At 46.9% G+C, this 22,949-nt stretch overlaps 1 protein-coding gene across 1 annotated transcript in view; it reads right to left on the bottom strand.

Annotated features, from left to right (window-relative positions):
• Window positions 1-8,067: 8,067 nt before the first annotated feature.
• Window positions 8,068-22,949, bottom strand: part of PAPPA (pappalysin 1) — a 195,133-nt gene continuing 180,251 nt past the window's right edge. Inside the window, exons 21-22 of the mRNA XM_054393420.1 lie at window positions 20,763-20,861; window positions 8,068-8,175 (exon numbers count right to left, since the gene is read on the bottom strand). Coding sequence (XP_054249395.1) covers window positions 8,068-8,175; window positions 20,763-20,861 — 207 coding nt within the window. The remainder of the gene's footprint in view (window positions 8,176-20,762; window positions 20,862-22,949) is intronic.

Here is a 22,949-nt window from a genome sequence, read left to right as displayed (position 1 = left end):
GACACTGGCAAAGTGGGGCAACATGGCAGCACCAGTGTGTCTGTGACCAAGAGGACACAAAGCCTCAGAGTGAGGAAAATCTGAAAAGCTGGTGAGCCAGAATGAGGCTAAAGGATTTTGCCATTAATGATCATCAACTTAATTGTCAAGGGAAGCTGTCCTTGGATGTACAAGCTGTGCAGGGCTGAGACTTCCTCCAGCCCATTCTCCTCTCCACAAACACCTGCTGTGGCAACAAAAAGCCGCAATTTTGGTGCTGAAGGACTGAAAGTTTCTTAATCCAGTTCAGCTTAACTCACAAGAACTGACAGCCCTATGGTTTGAGTCCACCCCATTCCTTTTGGGCCTGTACATGCCTATGGGCATGCCACTGAGATGTGTCCACCACTGCAGAGATCAAAAGATGTTATAGGGTTGCAGAGTCTCATTCTCCAGGATGAGAAAGAAATGCATCTTCTCTGCAGGTGAGCCAGCTCTGAGGAGGGGGTCAGGCCCAGGACAGTCTGTAACACTGCAAGTGTGGGTGGGTTCATACTGGGCATAGGTCTTCAGCATCACCAGACATGCATGAGCTCACGCTGCAGGCCTTACAAGGACTTGGTCTGGCATGGGGAGACAAAAAGCCCTGATATCTGGTGGCCACTGGAGACTGTCTTATCTTCAGCTGTTTGGTTTCTTGTGCATCCAAAGCCTTTGCTCATTGGGCTGTTCAGCTCCGCAGCTGCACGTAGTTAGCTTTCAGCTTTCCTTCCCTCCTAGGTATTAACCCTGTGTCCAGGTAAATTCCTACTGGGACTCATTTTCTTGATATCCATATTCTCCATGTGATTGAGAGGGTGAGCAGAGACCTGGTCAACTTTTAAAAAACATATTCTTTTTAAAATCGGAATCAAGCAAGCTTCAAATGTTCAAGCATCTCTCACACCAAAGCCTACATCACGGACCAGCTTGCTCCAGATGAAGCTGGATCTGAACTGCCTTGGCAGAACCAAACCTGCTGGAGGTGAAACGGGCTCTGGCCATTGTTGCCTCCCTCCACCCACTGCAGCCCTCTCCCATCAGGGCTCTGTCAAAACATGACGATTTTCAACCCCTCTGCCCAAACCCAAAGCCCTGGAGCTCAGCAGGAGCATGTGGCCAGGGTGCAGCTGTGCAGCCAGATGTGAAACCCCACAGCCACACTGACAGCCTGCCCTGGGGTACCTGGCGATGCTCGGGGCCGGTTTGACCGAAAGCAAAGGAGACGTAGCACGAGCAAGGGGTCCAGTTCAGAACTCTTTAATACAAGCTTATATTGTTTGTGTTTCTGATTCTCTGTTGCCCCAACATCTGGGGACATTAACCCTCATATGTGTGTGAGCATGTGTATGAAGATATATACAAAATCACACAGTTAAATATTTAAGCATACAAGGTATTATATATTTATATAATATAGAACTTTAGGGTAATAGGAATCCACAATGGCAAAATATTTCTGATGAATCTGACATAACTTTTCTTTTTTTTTTTTGTTTTTTTCTTTTGTGTGTGTGTGTGTGTGTGTGTGTGAAACATGACCTGGTTTTGAAAGACCAGAGGAAGAGTTGTTGCTTATTAAAAGAAAGAGGAAGGAAAAAAAAAAAAAAACCAAAACCAAACAAAACCAAAAAACCCGAAAAACCTGTATAAAGAAATTCTGTGAAAAAATGATTTAAAAAAATTATCATGAACCAAGGAAAAAAAAAAAAGACAACTGTTAAAAACTGTATTGAAAAAAAAATAAATTAGATGAACGACTGTGTAAATATAAATTAAGGACAAAAAAAAAAAAGATGACAATCTTAATAAATAAGCTTTTACTATTTACATCTTTATATATTGCTTGGAGACTTAAATTAGATCCATTCAAAACGAACGCAAAATAAAACCCAAAACTGGAGCAGCAAACGTACAGGCGTGAGGTACAGAATTAAGGGTTGAACTGTATTTTGCTTGTTTCTTTTTTCTTTTTTTTTCTTTTTTTTTTTGTTGTTTGTTTGATTTTTTGTTGTGTTTTTTCTCTTTTTTTTCTTTTTTTTTTCTTTTACCTTTTCTCTTTTATACAGTAGACCAGTAGAACTCATGTGAAAATAGATCCTCAGCACTTCATTGGAGTATTGGTTGACGTGGCTTCCAAAAGGTGCCAAGAAAGATTCCATCATCATCATCATCATCATCATAAAAATAATAATAATAATAATAACCATAATAATCATAATAACAATAATAAAAAGATACAGTATGATACATAAATATGGAAGAGCAGTTGGTAATATGAATACATTTTTTTTCTCTAGACGAGATCACAGTTTTATTTGTAAATATTACACTGATATATATATATATAATATTACACATATAATATTATATATATATCATATATATATTTATATATATATTTATATATATAGTCATGGCTCAATCCTGCTCCCAGTGAAGTCAACAGCAACAACAACAGAAAAAAATAAACCTTCTGTTGACTTGATGGGAGCAAAATTCAGCCTATCATCTGCAGACAGGTAAGTAATTACAGAGGCCGTACAATGCAAACTCCGCAATGGTTCCAATTCCCTCTTGAATTGCTGGTGAAATGTTTCATTAAAGCCCTGGTTCGTTGCACTCAGAAGATGGAAACTGGTGGCTGAATTGTGGCCTCACCAAACAAAGACAAAAACAAAAGACCAAACCTGAATGGGAACCAAAGACAGCTTGGACTCATGAGCTCCATATCTCGACCTAACAGGACTAACACCACCAACATGTAGCACCAAGACTCCTCACTTAACACCTGAAGCCAACTCAATCTCTTTATTATTCTTCATTGCTGAACGACAATTTAATGAAGAATTCTTCATGAATCTTGGCTGTGTAGATCAGGTGAAAAGGGGAAAATTCAGTTTGCCTAAGACAGAAACAAAATGTTGGGCCCCATTTCGCTCCTGCTAAAACACCCAGGGGTTTTGAACATCAGTTCCCCAGCTGGCAGGAACAGCCCAACACCGAACCTCTACTGCCCAGGCTGACTGTAGCTCCAAGGAAACCCATCTTGGGCTACCTGGACCTGCTCCTGCTGATGTTTTGGTCATGCTTCCACTGAACTCAGTGGTCAAGGTGCTCCAGTGGAAAGTGGACTATATGCATGGCTCCACATGCCCAGCACACAAGGTCAGCTGGAAGTAGGGGATGGCTTTCCCCAGAGGAGGGGAGGAAGTGAAATAAATGCAAAGTAAATCAGCTAAGTTAGACCACTGAGACCGCAACTGGGCCCACAACCATGAAGATATCAAGAATATATCTAAGCCGGGCAAATGGTCCCAGTGGTAAGAACAGGCCCATTAACTCTCACTGGGGCATCCAGGGATTGGGCAGGGGAGAGCAAGACACTGCCAAAAGGCAGTTTCCATGGCATCCAAAACAGTTCAAAGGCCAAATCACTGGCTCTGAAAGTCCTTTGAGCATCCCAGCCTCGGCTGACTTAACCCCATCCCCTCCTGTCTTCTATCTTGGCCTCATGTGGAGACAACGGGCTGGAGCGCGGGAAGGGGCCGGTTGGCACCGTGCTTCCTGCTGCTGGGAATGACCTGTCTGCTCACATAGCAGCTTTCTCCCTTCCCCCTCATCCCCAGCCTCCCGCAGCTCATCGGGATTCAGACTGTGCAGTGCTTCTGAGTGCAGTAATTGGAGCACAGTGAAATACTAGTTACATGCGGTATGTACAGTTGGATAACGTAAAAATAAGCACAAATACACACTTACAAAAATAATCTGGAAAAAAAAAACACAATAATAAACTCCACCCTCCCTCCCTCCCCACCCCAAACACCAATACACCAGGGGAAAAAAACACCTTAACCTTAGTTCCTGGCCTTACCACAAAGCACAAGGAAAACAAAACCAGACAATGTTATAAACCCTCACGGTACTTCTAGGGAAATCTACACTTAAGTATCTAGCTCTCTACTCAGCTGGCAGAACCAGTGTTTTCCTTTCAAACACACAAAAATAGGCTCTGCTCTTCTTGGATTTAGATTATGTGGGTTTGCTGTTCTCCTTTTTTTGTATTTTCTTTAATGATTAAAAAAAAAAAAAAAAGGTATTTTCTTCCTCTCTGTAAATCTTCACTTTCTCTGTTAATTTTTTCCCTACTTGAATCAGTTGCAGCAAGAAACTTGTTGGTTATTGGGTTTTCCTTTTTGTCTCTCTCTCTTTTTTTTTTAATTCCTTTTTTTCCCTTTTTTTTTTTTTTTTTTTTCCTTAAACACAGGTAAAACCTAGAACAAACCGACAGTTACAACCAAGTGAAACCGAAACCGGAAGGGAGGTAGCTGGAACCCGACTCCAAGAGTCCTCTGGTGCCATCCTCCTTTCTCAGCCTGGGGTGGGGGGACAACGGAAGATGCAAGAAAAGCAGGAAGACACCAGCTCAGCCTGTCTGCGAGAGGGTGGGGAGGGAGAGGGGTAGCAGCTGATAGGAGTTTCCCACCCCACCATGCACCATTCACTGCTTTCTGCTCCAGCTTTTCCTCTTGCTGGCCATGGACACCACCCATAGCCAGGAGGCTGGCTGGTGGCCCCAGGTAGGGTACAGCCTTGGCTCCCTATCTGTAACAGAAAAGATCTTGGCACTAATGTGATCTGAACTTTATGAGCAGCTACATTTCAGCATGAGCACCCTCTTCTGTTCCCCAGACTTCTACAAGGGTGGTAAGACTCTGGAATAGCTTACCCAGGGAGGTCGTGGATGCCTCTTCCAGGGAGGTGTTTAAAACTACATTGGATGAGGCCTTGGGCAACCAAGTCTAGTTGAGAGGTGTCCCTGCCCATAGGAGGGGGGGGTTGGAATAGATGATCTCTGAGGTCCTTTCCAACCTAGGCCATTTCTGATTCTGTGGTTGATTCTTGTTTGACGACCTACATCACTGGCTTGGAAGGAGGTGGTGAGTACTGTCCCACTCACCTCCCATCATGGCCATCACAGTCATGGAGAGCCTTTCCTAGGGACTCCACTGGGCATTCAATGCCCTTATGGTGGTAGAAGCTGCAAGGCCATCCATCTGGCCTTGCCCCAGAGTGGGAGCACAGGGCAGAGAGAGCTGGGCAGGTGCCCTTATCCCTTGGCTCCCCTTTCCAAATCCCTCTGAGTGCACGAGACAGCACCTGAAACACAGAGGGCAAAGCTTTGCTCCATGTGACCTTTTCCCAATGGAAAAAACCAAATGCCATTGGATTTAACATGATCCAGAGCACCATGTCTTCTACTCCCAGTTTTGTCAGCCCTGTTGGAGGAGATGGAGAGTGCCAGCATGGCAGCTAGATTAAAAATCAAACAGCAGCATGGAAAGTCTGCCCATAGGAAAGGGAGTTTGGTCACCCCCTGACTCAGGAGTGAAGCTGAAGCGTGAGGCTGTGCTAGCAAGAGGACACCATCTCCTTCTAGCTGAGAAGGACTCCAACTCAACAAGCAAAGGCTGGCCCTGACTGGACAGAGAACCTCAGCAGGCCTAAGCTCCTAGGAGCCCACAGCAGCAAGTGCAAAAATGCTTACACAGACCTGTCTCTCCTGGGCAGTGTCCTAGGTGGGAAAAACAGATGGAGAATCTCCTCCATGCCAAGCTGCATAACTGAGAAGGGGATTTTTGCAATTTGAGCTGCCTTTGGGATGAATGCAGGACCTGATCTAAGGCTACCTTCCATGGAGAAACCCTGGTGGGGTAGAGGGGCAGATCGTGCCAAGACACCTCAGGTGTTGAGGACATAATGTGTTGGCAGTCTGAAAGGCTTTTGAGGTTGTGAGCTCTTCTGGTGGCCTGGATGGCACATGAACAAACTGTCAGCACAAAAGGGGAGGACAAAGGGACCTGGAGGAAACAACCTTTGCCCAGTTACTTTCATTGTTAATCAGATGGCAGGGGACAAAAGGGGAAGTTTTGCCCAGGTGCAGTTTATGCCAGTGGTCTCTACACTGGAGGACATTCACCAAGGGAACCCTGATCCCACTGCACCTCCCTTTCCTGTACACCCCCACACAGTGTGAGCAGAGCCATCTGCACAGCTCCCACAGGCAGGCCTTCTCCAGGAATAACTAGGAGCTCCACATGAGAGCTCCTCACTTTCTTACAACAATCACCTCTCCAGGTTTCTGCATTTCAGTTCTTGAGATTCATCTTCGATTTATTCCAATAGAAACAACCCCAACAGTGGGTGACAAGAGCCTGGCTCCTTACACCTACATCTCTGTCAGTTTTCCATTTCTAGTTCTCCTACTCATTTTTACATCCATCTCCAAGTTCTAAATGACCCCTTTCCTTATCCTTCTGCTTTGCTCCAGTGCTTAAATGTTCAATCAAGCAGGAGCAGGAAAAAATCTTTCCAACCTGTCTTTACCCAGTAGATTGTACAAGTCAGGAGAGTTCCAAGGAACAGACAGACTTGACACGTGGAAGGACACTCTTTTGGATCTTTTGGATGGGTGTTCTTCCTAGCAAGAGCCTGAAGCAGCAGAAGACAAGCCCAAGCCACACTGGAAAGATCTCTGGGATTTCCATGGGATGAGTGGTAGCAGCAGTGGCAGCGTTAGATGCCCTGGGCATCTCAGTGACTCTAAGAGATGAATCCTACGAAGAAATGAGTCCTCAAGGGTCTGGCACAACATGCTCCTCTCTGGGCTGAAACAGGAGGACGGAGCTATATGACAGGGAAGTTTGAGGTCTGCTGTAGCTAATGCCCCTCCTTCTGGAAGATTACAAGCAGCTAAGCTCCTGGTCTGTCACAAGTGTCTGACCCACTGGCCTGGCAGCTTAATACTGACAAATATGGCCAAAATTCTAATACTGTCTCCTGTGGTCCTTCCCCCACAGCGCATGCCTCCTCCTCCTCTCTCCTGAGAAAACAGGAGCACGCAGCGGTGGTTAGACATAGATCACCAAAAGAAGAGGTGAAGAAGGTCTGGAGAACCACTTGGCTGGGTGGAGACCAGAAAGCAGACTCTTTTGACTGGCTGGTATCCTGTTTTCTTGCCCCAATGCTGAGGAAGAGACCAGAGGGTCTGAAAGGCAGGTTGTAGATAAGCTTTAAGGCAGACTGTTTGGTTGCATGGGGTTGTTTTTCACCTTGTCCTGACACAGTAAGGAAACTAAGTTGTTTGGGACATAGCAGCAGGAGTAGCAGCAGCAGACATGCTCAAATGACAAGTGCGGGCGCGAGTTACCCTCTCTGCTCCTCAGAAGCAATCATTCACGTTCCTCAATGCCAGTCCTCAGACTCTCCCCACTCCCTGACTCCAACATCTCCACACAGAAATGTCCCAGCTGCAGCTTGCAGTCTACAAGGGGACTTTTTGTTGGCTTTTTGAGGGCGTGGGGAATAAGGAGGAGCTGTACAGAAAGGTCACTGCAATCTGCTGAGCTCCCTGGCTGGAAGTAGCATTCCTGTGAGGAGCAGATGCATCCCACATCTCAAGCTGGCTGGGCGTCTGGCGAGTCACTCACCAAGAGGCACAGCCCTGTGGAGATCCCACCCCAACCTCAGTGCCCCGAGCATGCGATATCTTGGCATTCAGCATCAGAAAAGGCTCATCTCAGAGTCCTCCAAGAGCACAGCCTCTTCCACAAATGGTCTGAGTTGTGAGTGCTGGAGAGGGGAAAGTGTTTTTGCGTTGATCATAATCTCTCACTCTTTCTCTCTTTCTCTACTTATTTCTATAAATATGTGTACATAAATAGCTGGTTTCTCGCCTTGAATCTAGATATGAACTGTTCAAATTAGGTGGGCATAACATGCTGTTTTGATACATGGAAGTCTTCTCGACTTGACTCTTGGTTGTTTGTTTCTCATCATCACTATTTAAGATATAATTAATACATAAACCCCTACTTTGAGTTCTCCTCGGACAGAAATTAAAGGCAGACTGGTTGAATTCTAAGGGTCCCTGGTGCAGAAATGCCATCCAGTTGAGCAGCTAAATGTTAAAAACGATACCAAAAGGGATGTGGTGTCTCTCCTAGCCTGCCTTGAGCAGTGTGGTCTTCCGTTCCATGTTGCTTGGCATTACCCAAGACTGAAGCCACGGAGGTCTTTCTGATTGTGCTCTTGGGCGTTGGGGTCCCGGCAAGCACATTCTCCTTGTAGGTCACAGGACATAGGGAAGGGAGTAACCTGCAGAAGGGAACCAAAGACACAAAGACATGAAGCAGGGAATGTACCCATAGTACCCTGGAGAACACACGAGACCTCTGGAGCGATATCTTCAGAGATCAACTTCAATTCTCAGGTATGTTGTTTTTTTATAGTGATTTATTTTGTGCTGAGCTGGTGGGGCACTGAGACCTCAGGTGAGGCAGCTGTCCATAACAAAGGCTGTGAAAAGTCTAAAGAAGAATCTGTTCAACTCATGCAGTTAACTGGACAGCAGATCCTCCCCTTAACAGTTCACATCAAGCACAGCTGGCTGGGGAGCCATGCCTCTCAGGCAGCCCTGGAGCTTTTTAGGGTACACAAATTTTGGATCACAGCACACTTCCAACCTCTTCTAAACAGCTATCCTTACCCCAAAGGCTCCAAACACTGGATGACAGCAAAGTTCCAACCCCCTCATCTCCAACACCAACTCAAATGTTCACCGAACACTACTGGATCTATCAGGTCCCAACTCCAGCCTCCTCGTAGCACTCCTACACACCTCCAGCTTGGGGTTTTTGGTGAACTCTATTCCTGGGCCATAATCTCCCCTCTATGGAGTACCATTTTGCAGTAGGGCACTGTGGCTTGGGGGCTGCTGCCATGCCTAACTTCATTTATGCATTTGACTATGAATGTTCTTGGTTGCAGTTCCTTAGGCACTGAGGCAAACACTACCTAGCAGATCAGTGAAGCTGTGCTCCATCAGAGACTTCTCCACATACCTGTTGTGTTTAAAGGGCAGAACATGCAGCTAACGGGCACCGAGGAACAGCAAAGGAATGCAAGTGAGAGACTGCTACCTGCACCTCTCCATGATCTCTCTGGAAGAGCGTGGGAAGGAGCTGAAACAATAGCCTGCAGTGCCTGGCTAGTGGAAGCTGATTTTGGCCTATAGCATCACAGTATTTAGATAAAGAAAAAGGGGTGGCAATGGAGCAGTGTCTTGCTTGCCCTAAAGTGAATTCCCAAGAACTTGTCCCATCTGCACAGACTGAGCAAATGACCTCATTCCACTCCTTTACACTCCTTCCAAGACAGTGCCACAACCTGTTCAAGCGTTCCCAGCGAGGGCTGCACGCATACACTCCGTCTGCTTCGCTTGGCTCTGCTGCTGCATGTTTGCTCTCTCTTTCATAAACACTTTTCTCCAGGCTATGAAGCCTGGATCTGCCTGTTCCCTATGTGTCATCAACAGCACATCTAGGAATGTGGACCAAGCACCATGTGTGAATACATAGCTGTCATTTCCACCTAGACCTTCCATACGTGTCCCTGCATGTCCATCTCCAGCTTGCCTTTCTCCTGATGCGCTCAGGAGCAGGATGGAAGGGTGTGGAACTTTATTTCACAACTGGGGAGCCTAAGGCAGGGACATGCTGACAGAGACATTAAATAGCCAACGCTCATCACCCAAGCAATGTTTAGAGAGCCTCCTCCCCTTGCTTTTGATTTAATTCCCAGAAGACCTGACCCTCCAGGTAGAATAGGGTGATGACTCTTCATTAAGCCATGGCTTTGGTGACTGACGAGCTAAATAAGCAACCAGTGAATAATCTGGATCCACAACTGTGCAAATGTGGAGGTTCTAAAGAGAAGAGATAGCTCAACAAGCTGAAATTCAAGTAACTGGAAACTAAAGAAGTTTACAAACTGCAGAAAACAATAGGAGCTTAAGGGTCACTTGATCCAACAGAAGCCAGCCAGAGCAGGACTGTCTCATATCACACTGTTGTGAATATTCTTAGATAGGAAAACAGAGAAGTTTGCAAACAATGGGGTTTAGGGAGGAGGCTGAGGAGGGATTGTTCAATGACTGAATTAAAATTCTGGACAATAAAAAAAGGAGTCATGAAGGGAAAAAAAAGAAAATACTGGGTTTTTTTTGAACATAGAAGCAAACATTTTGGTTTAGATTATCTGCTGCAGTTCAAGTTTGACCTTTTCCTCCAAGACATACAAATAACAAAGACTATTTCTAAGCAAGAGTTATGTTTTGAAATAAAAACTTACTTCACTTAGCAAATGCTCAAACAAAACATTGAAGTATGCCTGGAGTTTTCCCCTTTTTAATTTTTTTTATCCTGAATCCTTCAGTTCAATCTGGACTTGGCAATGATTTTGACTTAAAAAAATCCTCCCTGTTGTACAACAAAGCTACTGGTTGGAGGCAAGACCTGGGAATCTGATTTTTTCATTTGTCTTGATCAAACTTTTTTTGCCTGGATTCACTGTGTTTGTCTGCAGCAGTCTAATAAAGGTGATTAAGTGGCCCCTGCATTCAAAGGAGAGACAGGCTCACAGAGAAGGTGGAGACACTCAGGCATTTCAGTAAAGTGGCTGAAATTAACCCCAACATCCTACTGCTCTTTGTCTCTGCTGCTGTCCCACGAGTGGGACAGTGAAATATGTGGCAGGCATGGAGATCCCAGAAATGCCACTTGCAGGAACATCAGAGGCAAGAGTGAAAGCCTCGCCTGACGGTGTCCTCCAAACTACCAGTTCATACTCCTCTAACCTACCCTGTGACCTTAGAAACCCAAACTGACATGAGTTTGATGTTGTCCTTGTAGAATCATAAAATCATAGAATCAGTCAGGGTTGGAAGGGATCACAAGGATCATCCAGTTCCAACCCCCCTGCCATGGGCAGGGACACCTCACACTACAGCAGGCTGGCCAGAGCCTCATCCAGCCTGGCCTTAAACACCTCCAGGGATGGGGCCTCAACCACCTCCCTGGACAACCCATTCCAGGCTCTCACCACTCTCATGGGGAAGAACTTCTTCCTCATGTCCAGCCTGAATCTCCCCACTTCCAGCTTTATTCCATTCCCCCTAGTCCTGTCACTACCTGATAGCCTAAAAAGTCCCTTCCCAGCTTTCTTGTAGCCCCCTTCAGATACTGGAAAGCCACAAGAAGGTCACCTCGGAGCCTTCTTTTCTCCAGACTGAACAGCCCCAACTCCCTGTCTGTCCTCTTAGGAGAGAAGCTCCAGCCCTCTGCTCATCCTCATGGCCCTTCTCTGGACACCTTCCAGCATGTCCATATCCCTCTTGCAATAGAGGCTCCAGAACCAGATGCAGTACTCCAGGTGGGGTCTCACCAGAGCGGAGTAGAGGGGGAGAACCACCTCCCTTGACCTGCTGGCCACACTTCTCCAGATGCAGCCCAGGATCTACTTTCTTCATTCCCTCTGCTTCCATCTCTCCTTGTGAGTCCCTCATTATGCCCTTTGCTTTCTTACAGGTCACGGTAAGCATGTGCTCAACCCTGGAGCAACCTCAACAAAAGGTGCAGGGCGGGGGACTAGGTTGCTACTACCTTGCAGCCAATTTCTGGTGAGATGGAGCCACTAGAGAAGAAATATCATGCTGTGAGTGGTCTTCTAGAAATCCTCTGGCCTTCTCACAGTGGTCATGGACAGAGGAGCAGAAGATTTCTTTCTGGGGCAGTCATGGCCCCAAGAGCAAAGAGCTGCATGGCTCAGCAACAGTTCACAGCAGTGGGGAGCCTGTGTGTAAGAGGGTTTCTTCCTGATCAGATTAGGCTTTATTGACTTTATGTCCCTTACAGAGGTTTTTTATGCAGTTTGATTTTTACAGTGCTATTGTCCAGACAGATGAATTGTTTTGTCTTATGGCAGTGAGCTCCAGAGATCACTTTTCTATTATGTGAATAGGCAGAGATTTCTATGGGTAATGAGCACATCCACAGTCATATTAGACAAGGCAAAATTCTCCAAGCACTTTGCAGTTAATACAGGCTTTGCGCTTTAAACACCACCTACAACAAATATACATTGGAGTTTTCCAAGGGCCTGATTTTCACAGGTATATGCAGAATCTAACCCACACACAGCATCTATTAGCATTGTCACAAGTACCCAACTCAGACAAAGCATAAAACCCTGTAGAAGAAGGTCTCTCTATTGCTGTGGGCTCATACAGATAGCCCTCAGGAGTACAAAGCTGCTGGATGTGCTGGAAATAATAAATGCAGAAGCTTTTTCTGAATGGTAGCCCATTTAGGTGTGGAGCCCAGATATACATACTCCAGGACTAATTGTTTCTTTTCTTTTTAAATAGGTCTGTGAAAGCTCAACTCATTAATAGAATATACAACCTGTACTGAAATTTCCAGATAGACTCATTGTAAAACCAATATGAAAGAATCAGGTTTTCTTCCTTCCACCCACTCAGTCCTGCATTTCACCTACATCTGTCTTCCCTTGTAGAAAAACTGGCTAATATCTAGGAGGGCAGGGAAAACAAAGCTGAAAATGAAAGCTTAGGGCCTGGCTTGGTCATTTGATAAAACAGGTTGGATAATGCCTCCTCAGACTTACTAAAATAGGTTGGAAAAGGCACAACTGAAGAATGCAGCTCCATGTGCTTACCTGCATTGCCTACACAGACACATATATCCTGGACATGATCCAGAACAGAGCCATGGCATGGATCAACAGCACTTAGGAGCATGAGTCACACCTGAACCACACTGGACTACAGACCTGTCTAGCTTCAAGAGAAAACAGGCACAACCTAAACCATGTCTGTGACCCCAGGAGTGTGCACTGCATGATACACACTCCTCTGAACCTAGAGGAGCAATTGCAGCAGGTGTAGGCTTATGGTCTAGGCAGGAGGCTAGCACAGACATCTAGTGTGTTACAAATACGAAGTCTGAGATGTGTCCATCTTGATCAACTCACTGCCACTCATCACTGGGCAGTGTATGAACACATATTTCCATCCTTCACAAAGGTATGGGAGCCATAAGCATCCTCTCCCACACTAGGTGATGAGATCTTGGATAAAACTCAAGCGCCCTCTTGGAAACAGGTCTGCCTTTGTCCTTGATGTCATGCTCCTGACTATGGGAACAATGATAGAGCAGAGCAGAGCAGAACTAGGATCCAGGTCATGACATGAGGGAGAGGACACAAATCTTTACTACACAGCACCTATCTTAAGAGGCTGGTGACGTCCCAAGACAGATCCCTGCTGAGAAAAGCCAGTCCATAGGGAAGTGATGGGAATGTTGACAGGAAAAATCCCAGACAGGTACAGGGAGGTATGGGAAACAGTTCTGCAAGGGTCAGAGCTCATCCCTCACACAGGCTTCTATCAGGGTGACCTGCTTGTACCTCCCACCCAGCACACTTGGGGTCGGTTCACCAGGGCAGCCAGAGTCTGGACCAGGGAATGGCCCATGGTGGAGGCAGGGGGGAAGCATGGGAGGAGGGCTGCAAAGTGTTGGGAAACAGCCTGTTGTTAGATTTCAGCCCTGAAGTGTTTGGGAAATCTCCCAGACAAGCCCCACTGGACAGGCAGAGGCTTGGCTGCAGGCGGGGGCTCTGTGGGCGAGCGTGGGCTGGGGAGATAAGCCTGGCAGGCCATGCTGAGTGTCGCAGCCACCCGAGACCCCCATGGCTCCAACGCCAGCCAGCGTGTTCTTCCCTCACCAGGCCCTTGCGGGACAAAAATGTATCTTGTAAAGGTCTTCTCAGTGGTTTGTGGCATTTAGGTTACCAGGGCTGTTCAGAGATAACGGAGCAAGCACCCTTCTCACTCTGGAGCTGGTATGTAGGTTCATACCTAGGGCACTGCTCCGGAGGAGCTGGGAAAAGTGGAGATGAGGCTTGCAGGAAGCCTTCTCTCCATGCAAACATACAGGTTCAAAGGCTTGATTTTTTGTTAACTGCCCTGCCATAACCGAGGCTTTATGTAGAATCACAAAGTCATTTTAGTCAGAGAAGATCTTTAAGATCATCAAGTCCAGCCATTAACACAGTACTGTCAGGTCATCATTAAACCATGTCCCTCAATACCATATCTCCATGGCTTTTCAATCCCTTCAGGGATGGGGACTCAACCACTGTCCTGGGCAGACTGTTCCAGAGCTTGACAACCCTTTTGGGGAAAAAATGGTTCCTCATGTCCAACCTAAACCTCCCCTGGTGCAACTTGAAGCCATTTCCTCTTGTCCTATTGATCGCTCCTTGGGAGAATGGACTGACCCCCACCTGGCTCCAACCTCCTTTCAGGGAGTTGTAGAGAGCAATGAGGTCTCCCCTCAGCCTCCCTTTCTCCAGACCAAACAACCCCTGTTCCCTCAACTGCTCCTCTCAAGGCTTGTGCTCTTTCCCCAGCTGAAGCCAGCAGACATGGTATAAGAAGATGTAGCTCAGCTGAATCCAACAGCTGCTCCTCTCTCTTCATTGGGTATAAATTGAGAGCAGCATCACCAGAACTGGTGGAAGCAGGATGGCCCAAAGCCAGAAGGAATTCCGGGGAAAGCCCTGCCTGCATGGATCCCTGCATCCCCACCTGCCTGCTGAGCAGAGCAAGGGAGCTTGTTTGCCAAACCACATGGAGCTCAGTTGCTCAGCAATCATCTGCGTTTCCTACCCTCGTGCTACTGATTGTGCAAACATGAATGTAATTACTCTAAATAATCACCAAAGACTTAATAGGAGCCAGACCACCCAGAGGCCAAATAGCTGGCGGTGGAGCAGGGAAGGTTTGTTCACTGTTTTTTGTAACACTTGCTAATGAAGTGAGGTCGGATGGCAAAGCAAACACCCTCCACTAGCACATCCCCTGGGAATGCTGTATGTTGTGGGAAGCCCCATGTCCCTTGAAGCCAACAACGTTCTCTCAAGGACAGGCAACATGTGTTACTACCATCACTGCTTTTAATTTATTGCCGCCTGGAAAGCCTCCCTGAACGATAATGAAACCAAGCTCTGAGCCCCAAAATAAGCTCCCATCCCAACCAACCATGACAGAACACTCTCCTCACATGGCAAACAGTGAGCCACTGAGGCTGTGACCAAGAGCTCATGGGTAAGCGAGTTCACCCACACGCCCGGCTGAACCGGCACGCAGCAGCGCTCAGCAGCTTCCAGAGGCATGAAGCAACACTCTGCACTGTATCCTTCCTTCCTCCCTGCTCACCCACCATTCACTGTATCCCACCAGCTAATTATGGAGCTGACAAACATGCCCAGCTGGGGACATTCAAGTTGTTGGAAGCAGGAACGTCAATTCTTCTGGACAAGCAGACTTTCCTCAGCAGGGGTGGCCACTGATGCTGCTGATGGCACAAACTGCCTCAAAAGCAGGTTCTACCAACAAAGCAAGACCTGTGATTCCCCAAGACAGGTCTGTGTTGCAGAGCTGAGAGAAGGCACTTATTTCTCCAAAATACCAAGAAGTTGTTTGTTGTTCTAGGTGGAGGAGTGCAGCAGATCCCCTTTTCTGGGAAGGCAGAGACAGTCTTTGGAAATCCCTGCTGGAGTCAGCAGCAGCCCCTCAGTTCAAAGCTCCTTTCTTCAGTCCTTGAATTCTTGGTCATAAAGTCTCTGAAGAGGTTTTGATAACTTGCCTATCTTTTCAGATAAGCAAAGCTTTAGATGAATCCCACACAGTCCTCTATCTACTGCAAGTCCTCATTTGTTTTCCACCAAGGCACTTGCTGGTTTTCTTCTCTAAGGTGTTGGGCAGAAATGTCAAGAGGCTGAAGGGGAGGGACAATTCTTCTTTTTGCTTTCTAAGTGCTGTGGGGTAAGGTGGTTGAAGGAAAATGTGAGTGATAACTGACTGAGACAGGTTTTTCTCATGGGAGCTGCAGGTTTACCCCTCATATGACAAAAAGGAAAAGCAGAGAGGAAAGACAGATGAATGTTCACTCTTTCAAATGGTTTCACTTGGGGGAAATTTAAACCAGCAAATTCTCTGTATTGAAGTCTGCAGGGACCAGACTGCAGGATCTTCAACTAAGCAAATCTGTGATCCAAGCCTGGAACAAAGTATAACACCAGAGCCTAAAGAGAGACATCACTGATATCTGCAAGGCTTTTCTGGACAGCTTTGTCCAGGGAAAACTTGTGAAAAGGAAGGGGAAGAGAAAAGAAATGAAGGAAACCAACAGCCAGAGAGAGTTCCTGTAACAAACAGCCACAGCCTCTCTTCCTGCAGTGCCACACACCCCAGGAGCTCCTCGCAGGTGGCTGCCAGCCCAGAGACAGCCACTTGTGCCCAGGTTATTTTTCTCACTTTAGCAGCCTCACATATTTAATGTTTTTAAAAAATAGCATCTTCTTTGATCTGCAGCAGGATACAAAGCAAGAAGCAGCTTCCCAGAGCAGCCAGGCAGAAGGGAGCTGGCAACCTGTGCTGGGTCAGGAGGGTAGGAAGATTAAAAGGAGATGGGATTTTGCTTTGTCCTTCACGGAAGACTTTATCCCCTCCAGATACACAACAGAAGCTTTCTCTCCCTTGGAGATTGGCCGGCAATGGCCTTCCTGTCTCTCAAAGCTGCTCCTGGGTCATGCACGGGGCAAGCTGACGAGTGCAGTCCCATCCTCTGCCCCAGCTGCAAACCCTGCCACCAGCTCCCCACACAGCCCATCTCCCTGGGGCTGGTCCATCAGGCACCACAGGACGTGTGTCCCTGCTTCCTTGGGTGGCATCATCCCAGTGCCAGCCCTGGCTTCTTGCCTGCTGTGAGGGGACACCGAGCAATTAGTGCACCACAAATAATTAAGCTGATGAATGTCTCTTTCTCCCCTTTTCGCTGACTGCAGTTGCCTCAAATTTATGCCCAGCATATGACTGTATTTCTTCCTTGCCGTTTGTAGCATTCAAAAGAGGCCTTTAATGATTTCTTTTAAGCTCTCCAGCCTGATTGTGAGCAGTGCAGGGTGAATGCTCATTACTCCCTATCTAAGCAGCAGCACTGATTAGTCGGCGGTGGGTCAGATAAGTCACACTGCTCCGCTTCCCTCTCGCTGCAGAAATGCACAAGGTCACTGGCTGCTAATGCTCCAATGCAAAAGGCAAAAAACCCTGAGCAAACCCTGCATGGAAGTCTCTGGTGCATTTTTCAGATGCAAGGAACACAGAGGTGTGCAAAATCTCACGTCAAATGAGAAAGCTCAGAATTAAAAGTGAAAATGGGCTGAGTAATTGTGCTTTCAGGCAGCCTGGTTCACAGCACTGTGTGCAGCTGAAAGTGCCTTTGGGAGGGCAGCGGGACCGCAGTGAAACTTAAGTCTTGACAGTTTGTGGACATTAAAGATCTGAAGCTGGCTCTTACTTGACTGTTAACTCCTGAATCTTCACATGATGCAAAGTTAATCTTCAGCCCTTTCCTAAAATAATGTGTGGAGTTGCTATGTTCTGTTAAATGTGAACCATGTGTCACCTCAGCAATGGTTGCAACGGTGAAAAGATGGTAAATCTAAAGCTTGTAAAATGTCCTGTGACATTTGGGGGAGAAAAACAGGTGTTGCATAAATGTTAGACATTTATGGGTAAACTTGCAGGGCCTTTAAAAGACTGACACATCTGCCATATAGTATGTAACCCTGAAATAAATGGGCAAAGCAGGCTCTTTCAAGTGTCTCACTCTTTCTGCAACCCTATGAAAATACATCCTCATCTGGTATTGGAATTAACAGAACCGGACTCACCCCTCCCTATGTCTCCTCCAGGTTTTTGGCTTTTACATCCAATGCGTATTTTAGAACTGTGCCTTTTTTTAAGTAGGTGGCAAACTATGCTGGAAGCATTTGGTATGTGGAGTATTTTTATTCAGCTCCCTTTTTCTCTCACCTTTCATTGTTTTTCCCTTTGGAATATCTCCTGTAACGCTCCACTCATAAACCTCTTCAAAGGGAGGGCTGTATTTGAACAGCCTTGCCTGAAATCTGGTCTCAGTCAAAGGCCTCCGACGGGAAAATCACTCTCAGAGCCGAGACTCGTGGCCCCACGGCTGCTGCCGCAGGTGTCGGCGGCTGCCTTGCAGGCAGAGCGGTGCTGCCGGCCACCTCTTTGGCTCTGACACTGAGGCCCCACTGCCTCAGTGTTATTATTCCCCTCTTTACCCTATAAATGTAATAAACTGGGACTCAGCATCTTGCTTTTGACATGGAAGGTCCAAGAAAAGGTGGAGCCCTTTTTCACTCCTCCCAAGCAACTTGTTCAGCTCCTGGGATGCTGGGGTGTTTTGGGAAAGAGGAGAGTATTTGGGAAGATGAATGCATGCTGAGGAAGCAATGGCTCTGTGGTTCAGCCCTCAAACTGTGTGATTTCTAGGGTGGGTGTTTCTAAAGCACAAGCTAGGGTAAGTCTAATTCCCCCAGTCACAAAGATACAGCTCCCAGTGCAGTCAGTGGATGCTGACTTTTCTCTGAAAAGCTACAAAACCTCCACAGGGGAAATGCTTCAGACGTGTGACCAGCTGCCTGTGTCTGAACTACCTTCCCTTTGCATCAGGTAGTTTTAGCACAGAAATCAACTGGGCTACAAAGTGCTTTACCCCTCTTGGGTGGTCACTTCATTTCTGGGTGGCAGCAAAGCAGCAGATATTTTGAGCATGACTTGCCTGGCTGGTAACTGCTCACAACTCTGTGCAGATCCCACTCTGTCTCAACTCCCTGCTCAGCAATAAATTCTGCTCCCAAACCTTAATCTTATCCCTCAGTTTGGCACTCACATCCCTTGTGTTTCAGTCCTGTCCCCACCCCAGCAACATGTTGTGCCCTTAGTTCCACTCTTGATGAGGCTGGTTCGGGTTGGTCCCCTCCCAGCCACCTCACTTCCACTCCTCTGGCACCTCTTGGGATTTGTCATCATCTGCTGCCCAGAGGCAGCAAGATAAAGTTTCCCAGGCAGGCTGTTGGAGGAGGAGAAGACCTATGCCATGCTGAGAGACCAGGCACTTCCAGCTCTGTCCTCCCAGCTGGTGGGCCTGTGAGGCCAGCAAGCAAGCTGTGCTTGCCCTTGGGCTGCTCCTCCCAAGGAGGTGGAAAATCATCCAGAGATAGGAATCTGTTCTTGCAGACAACACTGAAGACAAGCTGCTGCTTGTCACCCTGCTCTTCTCTGCAGTGGTCTTTTCAGCAGGGAGCCCTGCATGGGCCCTCCATGCCCTACTCCACCCTTGGGCAGCAGAGAAGCTCACCTGCCCATGCTTCCCTCCCAGCACATGGCTCACAGGGCCAGTTGCAAAAGCACAGCAATAGAGGGGAGAATTGGTCCAAAAAAGGCATATTTAAGAAAACTACCTCTTCCCCAGTGCAGAAATTAACTTCTTCCACTTGCCAAGACATGTGCACTTCCCTTCCCCAGTGTTCCCAGCTGGGCCAGAGACAGCCAGCAGTACTGTACTGATAAGAGATCTTTGGCTCAACCAAGGTAAAGAAGCCTCCAGCCAAGGCTGTCTTAGAAAGGACTGCTCCCTGCAGAGAGGTCTTCAGTACATGCACTGCAGTAGTGGGGAACTTCCTCAGGTGAGCAAACTGAATGATGCCATATGATGAGCCCAAGCTCCCTCAAGTCTTGTTATTTATTCAAATATATCAGACACTCAGCATAGCTGGATTTTCCTTCTGATCTATTTGAATTTTGAAGATAAGGTAAAGATCTCACATGGCAGAGGTTAAAAATTTCCTTCCTTTGGGAAACAAATTCAGACTCTATCTTGGTTAGGAAGGTACAAAAGGTTGTGCTGCTTCAAACCACAAGCTCCATCACTCCACTATCTATCACTGTGGCCAGAAATGGCTGTGATAGAAGTACAGTAAAAAGGGGATGTTTGGAGGGATCCTTCCCCAGGCTCAGGTTTAGATATTCCTGAGCCAGCAACTGCATCCAGATCACTGTATTTAATAGCCTCTGATGGAGCTAACCTCCATGAATATTTCTGTTCTTAATAATTCTCTGTGGCAACACATCCTATCCTTCAAATACACATTGTGCATATAAGCACCTCCTCTCTTTGCATCCTGCTTCCAGGTAATTACCAATTCATCCTCGCTGCTGTGTGATAAGAACCGGTGGATTAAATTTTCTTAAGCATCCTCTCTGCCTTAAATGGTTTCTGAATCTCTGTCACTAATTCTGCTAGTTGTCTCTTCTGCAAGATTTGCAGGTCCTATGTGGTCTCTGCACCTCCACTCAGTCCTGCTCCACACCCTTCTCTGTCCCACTCTGTCCCTTTGGAGATGGGATGGTCAGCAGTGAGCCATGTGCCTGTGGGTACACATGGATCCAAGCACAGACCTACGATGACACTTTTGTTTTGCTCTCTGCTCTTTTCCTAATAACTCCTAACCTCTAGTTTCCCTTTTTAGCATGAGGGTGGATATCAGGATGGGCAAATAGAGCCTTCTGAGATTTCTGTGTGAAGGTCTCCTGAGCAGTAGGTGCAGCTTTGCTGATGAATACGCCCCAGAGTTTTGGAGGGAGCCAGCCAGCCTTTGCCTGTGGGTCAGCTGGAGTGTATTTACAGGAAGAATCAAGGAACACCTTGGACCACTTTGTTTAAGAACCTGCCCTGCACAGGTATAAGATAGGTTATGATGAGAAACACACATGCATATCAAGAAAAAACTTCAAAATGAACCACAACAACTCAGTGCCTGTAGTGAGCTGATGTCTGCAGTCCTTCTGAGACCTTGGATCTCCTCCTGTTCTAGCAAAATTACAATTTTCCCAGACACAAAGCAGAACCCACCAAGGAATTCCCAGTGAAAAGAGGAAGGGGCATTCCTACCTTTTTGGTCTTGACTGTTGAGGCACAGCAGTCCCCACCATCATAGTTGCAGAAGGCCCGGTTGTTGATGGAGTCACAGTAGTTGTCCCCCATGAAAGGCTGAAAAGGGAAAAAGCAGAGAAAGGCTGAGAACATGGACATGCATAAAAGCTGTAACAATATGTCAGAAAGAAAACAGGAAGCCATGAAGGAGTCATGTAGTTTGTGACATTGACAACTGCCCTGAACATCAGGAGATAATTATTCTCTTCTCCCTTCAAGGCAGATAGGAAAAAAAAGGACACTAGATAGACGGGAAAGGAGCCCTTGTTGGTTCTTCACATCCCACATAAGATGATGCTTCAGGAATACTAATTTGACTAGGCCCAGAGACAGCATCAAGACTCCTAAAACTGTGGCACTTTTGGTAATTTTAAGCTAACCTTCCTAAACCATGTGGGCTAAGAAGCAGGTTATGTATAGCAGTAAAACTGGCTTGCTTTTAATAGCTGTACTTTCCACCACAGATCTCCTAGCTAAAGAATCACAGAATGGTTTGGGTTGGAAGGGACCTTGAAGATCATCTAGTTCCAACCCCCCTGCCATGAGCAGGCACATCTCCTACTAAACCAGCTTGCTCAAGGCCCCATCCAGCTTGGCTTTGAACATGTCCAGGATTGGAGCCTCTACAACTTCTCTGGGTAACCTATTCCAGTGCCTCATTACCCTCTTAGGGAAGAATTTCCTCCTAATGTCTGATCTAAATCAAGCTTTGTCCAATTTGAAGCCATTGCCCCTCATCCTGTCACTGCAAGCCTTTATAAAAAGTCCCTCTCCAGTTCTTCTGTAGTCTCTCTTCCAATACTGGAAGGTAGCTGTAAGGTCTGCCTGAAACCTTCTCTTCTCCAGTGTGGTCATCCCCAGCTCTCATCCTGTCTTCAGAGCAGAGGTGCTCCAGCTGATCATCTCTGTGTCCTCCTCTGGACCCACTCTCTAACAGTTCCATGTCTATCTTGTGTTGGGAGCTTGAGATCTTGACACTTCTCCAGGTGGGGTCTCACAAGAGCAGAGAAGAGGTGGAGAATCCCCTCCTCTGCCTGCTGGGCACACTTCTTTTGATGCAGCCCAGGATATGGCTGGCAACAAGTGTCAGCAATGGGGACAAAAAATATACAACAAAGAGAAATGGAAGTGACCTGGGCTCGTCACAGGCACCGTGTGCTCATGTTCTCCAGCCAGCAGTGACTGCATATGACCTTGGCCATGACACATCATTTCCCTCTGCTCCACAGCTCAGAGCTGGGATAATGGCAATTATCTGGAGGGACACTATGGAGAGCTATTAAGTAAAATTCATAAATCACCTTGAGAAAGAAGGTGTGGTCACTATTGTGTGCAATGTGGTCACTAGAATGTGCTGCACACCACCTGAATAATAATCACAACTCTGAGGGGAAGGCCTGAAGGCTGATTTTTCAGCACACGTTGGAGCCCTCACGGCCAGTAAGCACAGAAGTCTCAGAAGTCAAAACTGTGCCTGACACTAAAAAAGGCCTGTGCCAGGTCTGAGAATCCCAGGCAGCAAGGAAAGCTCAGAGAAATGGGGTGCTCAGCAGAGAGCACAGTCACATCTCTGTAATGCTTCTTCCATGCCCAGGCTCATGGGGCCATTCCCATCTCTTCTGCTCTTTGGAAAAGATATTTATTCTGCACTGAGAAAAACACATCAGGAACTTCCCTAGAAGAAGGCATCATTGCAGAGTGGGTGGGGAGGCTGGTAGGAGTTTTCTGGGAGGATCTGGTAGCAATTCCAGTAGCACAATCTCCCTGATGATAGATACCTGAAGACCCAGGTGCTGTGCCCAGACAGAGCCATGGCCATGCCCATCCATATGGACATGCACAAAAGCTGTAACAATATGTCAGAAAGAAAACAGGAAGCCATATTACAGGAGTGGTGCAGCCACAGACCTTTAGTGCTGATGTTGTGCAAATTTAAATTCTTCTGTCAGGGTATTGGAAATCCAGGCACTGATGGCAACATTGGACCTCAGCAGGACTACCAGGAGGTGACTGACTCGTTGCATGTCACTTTTTTAGCTACAAATGCTGACAAGGAAATCAGAGCTACAGGGTGAGGCTCCTGTCCCTGTGACCTGGCTTGACTCCATGGACTTCCATAGAGATAACTTACTTATGTGGGCAAAG

This window comes from Indicator indicator, chromosome 28 (assembly GCF_027791375.1).
Source record: "Indicator indicator isolate 239-I01 chromosome 28, UM_Iind_1.1, whole genome shotgun sequence".
Lineage (NCBI taxonomy): Eukaryota > Metazoa > Chordata > Aves > Piciformes > Indicatoridae > Indicator > Indicator indicator.
The sequence above is the reverse complement of the archived record's forward strand: the minus strand, read 5'-3'. Positions and strand labels throughout refer to the sequence as shown.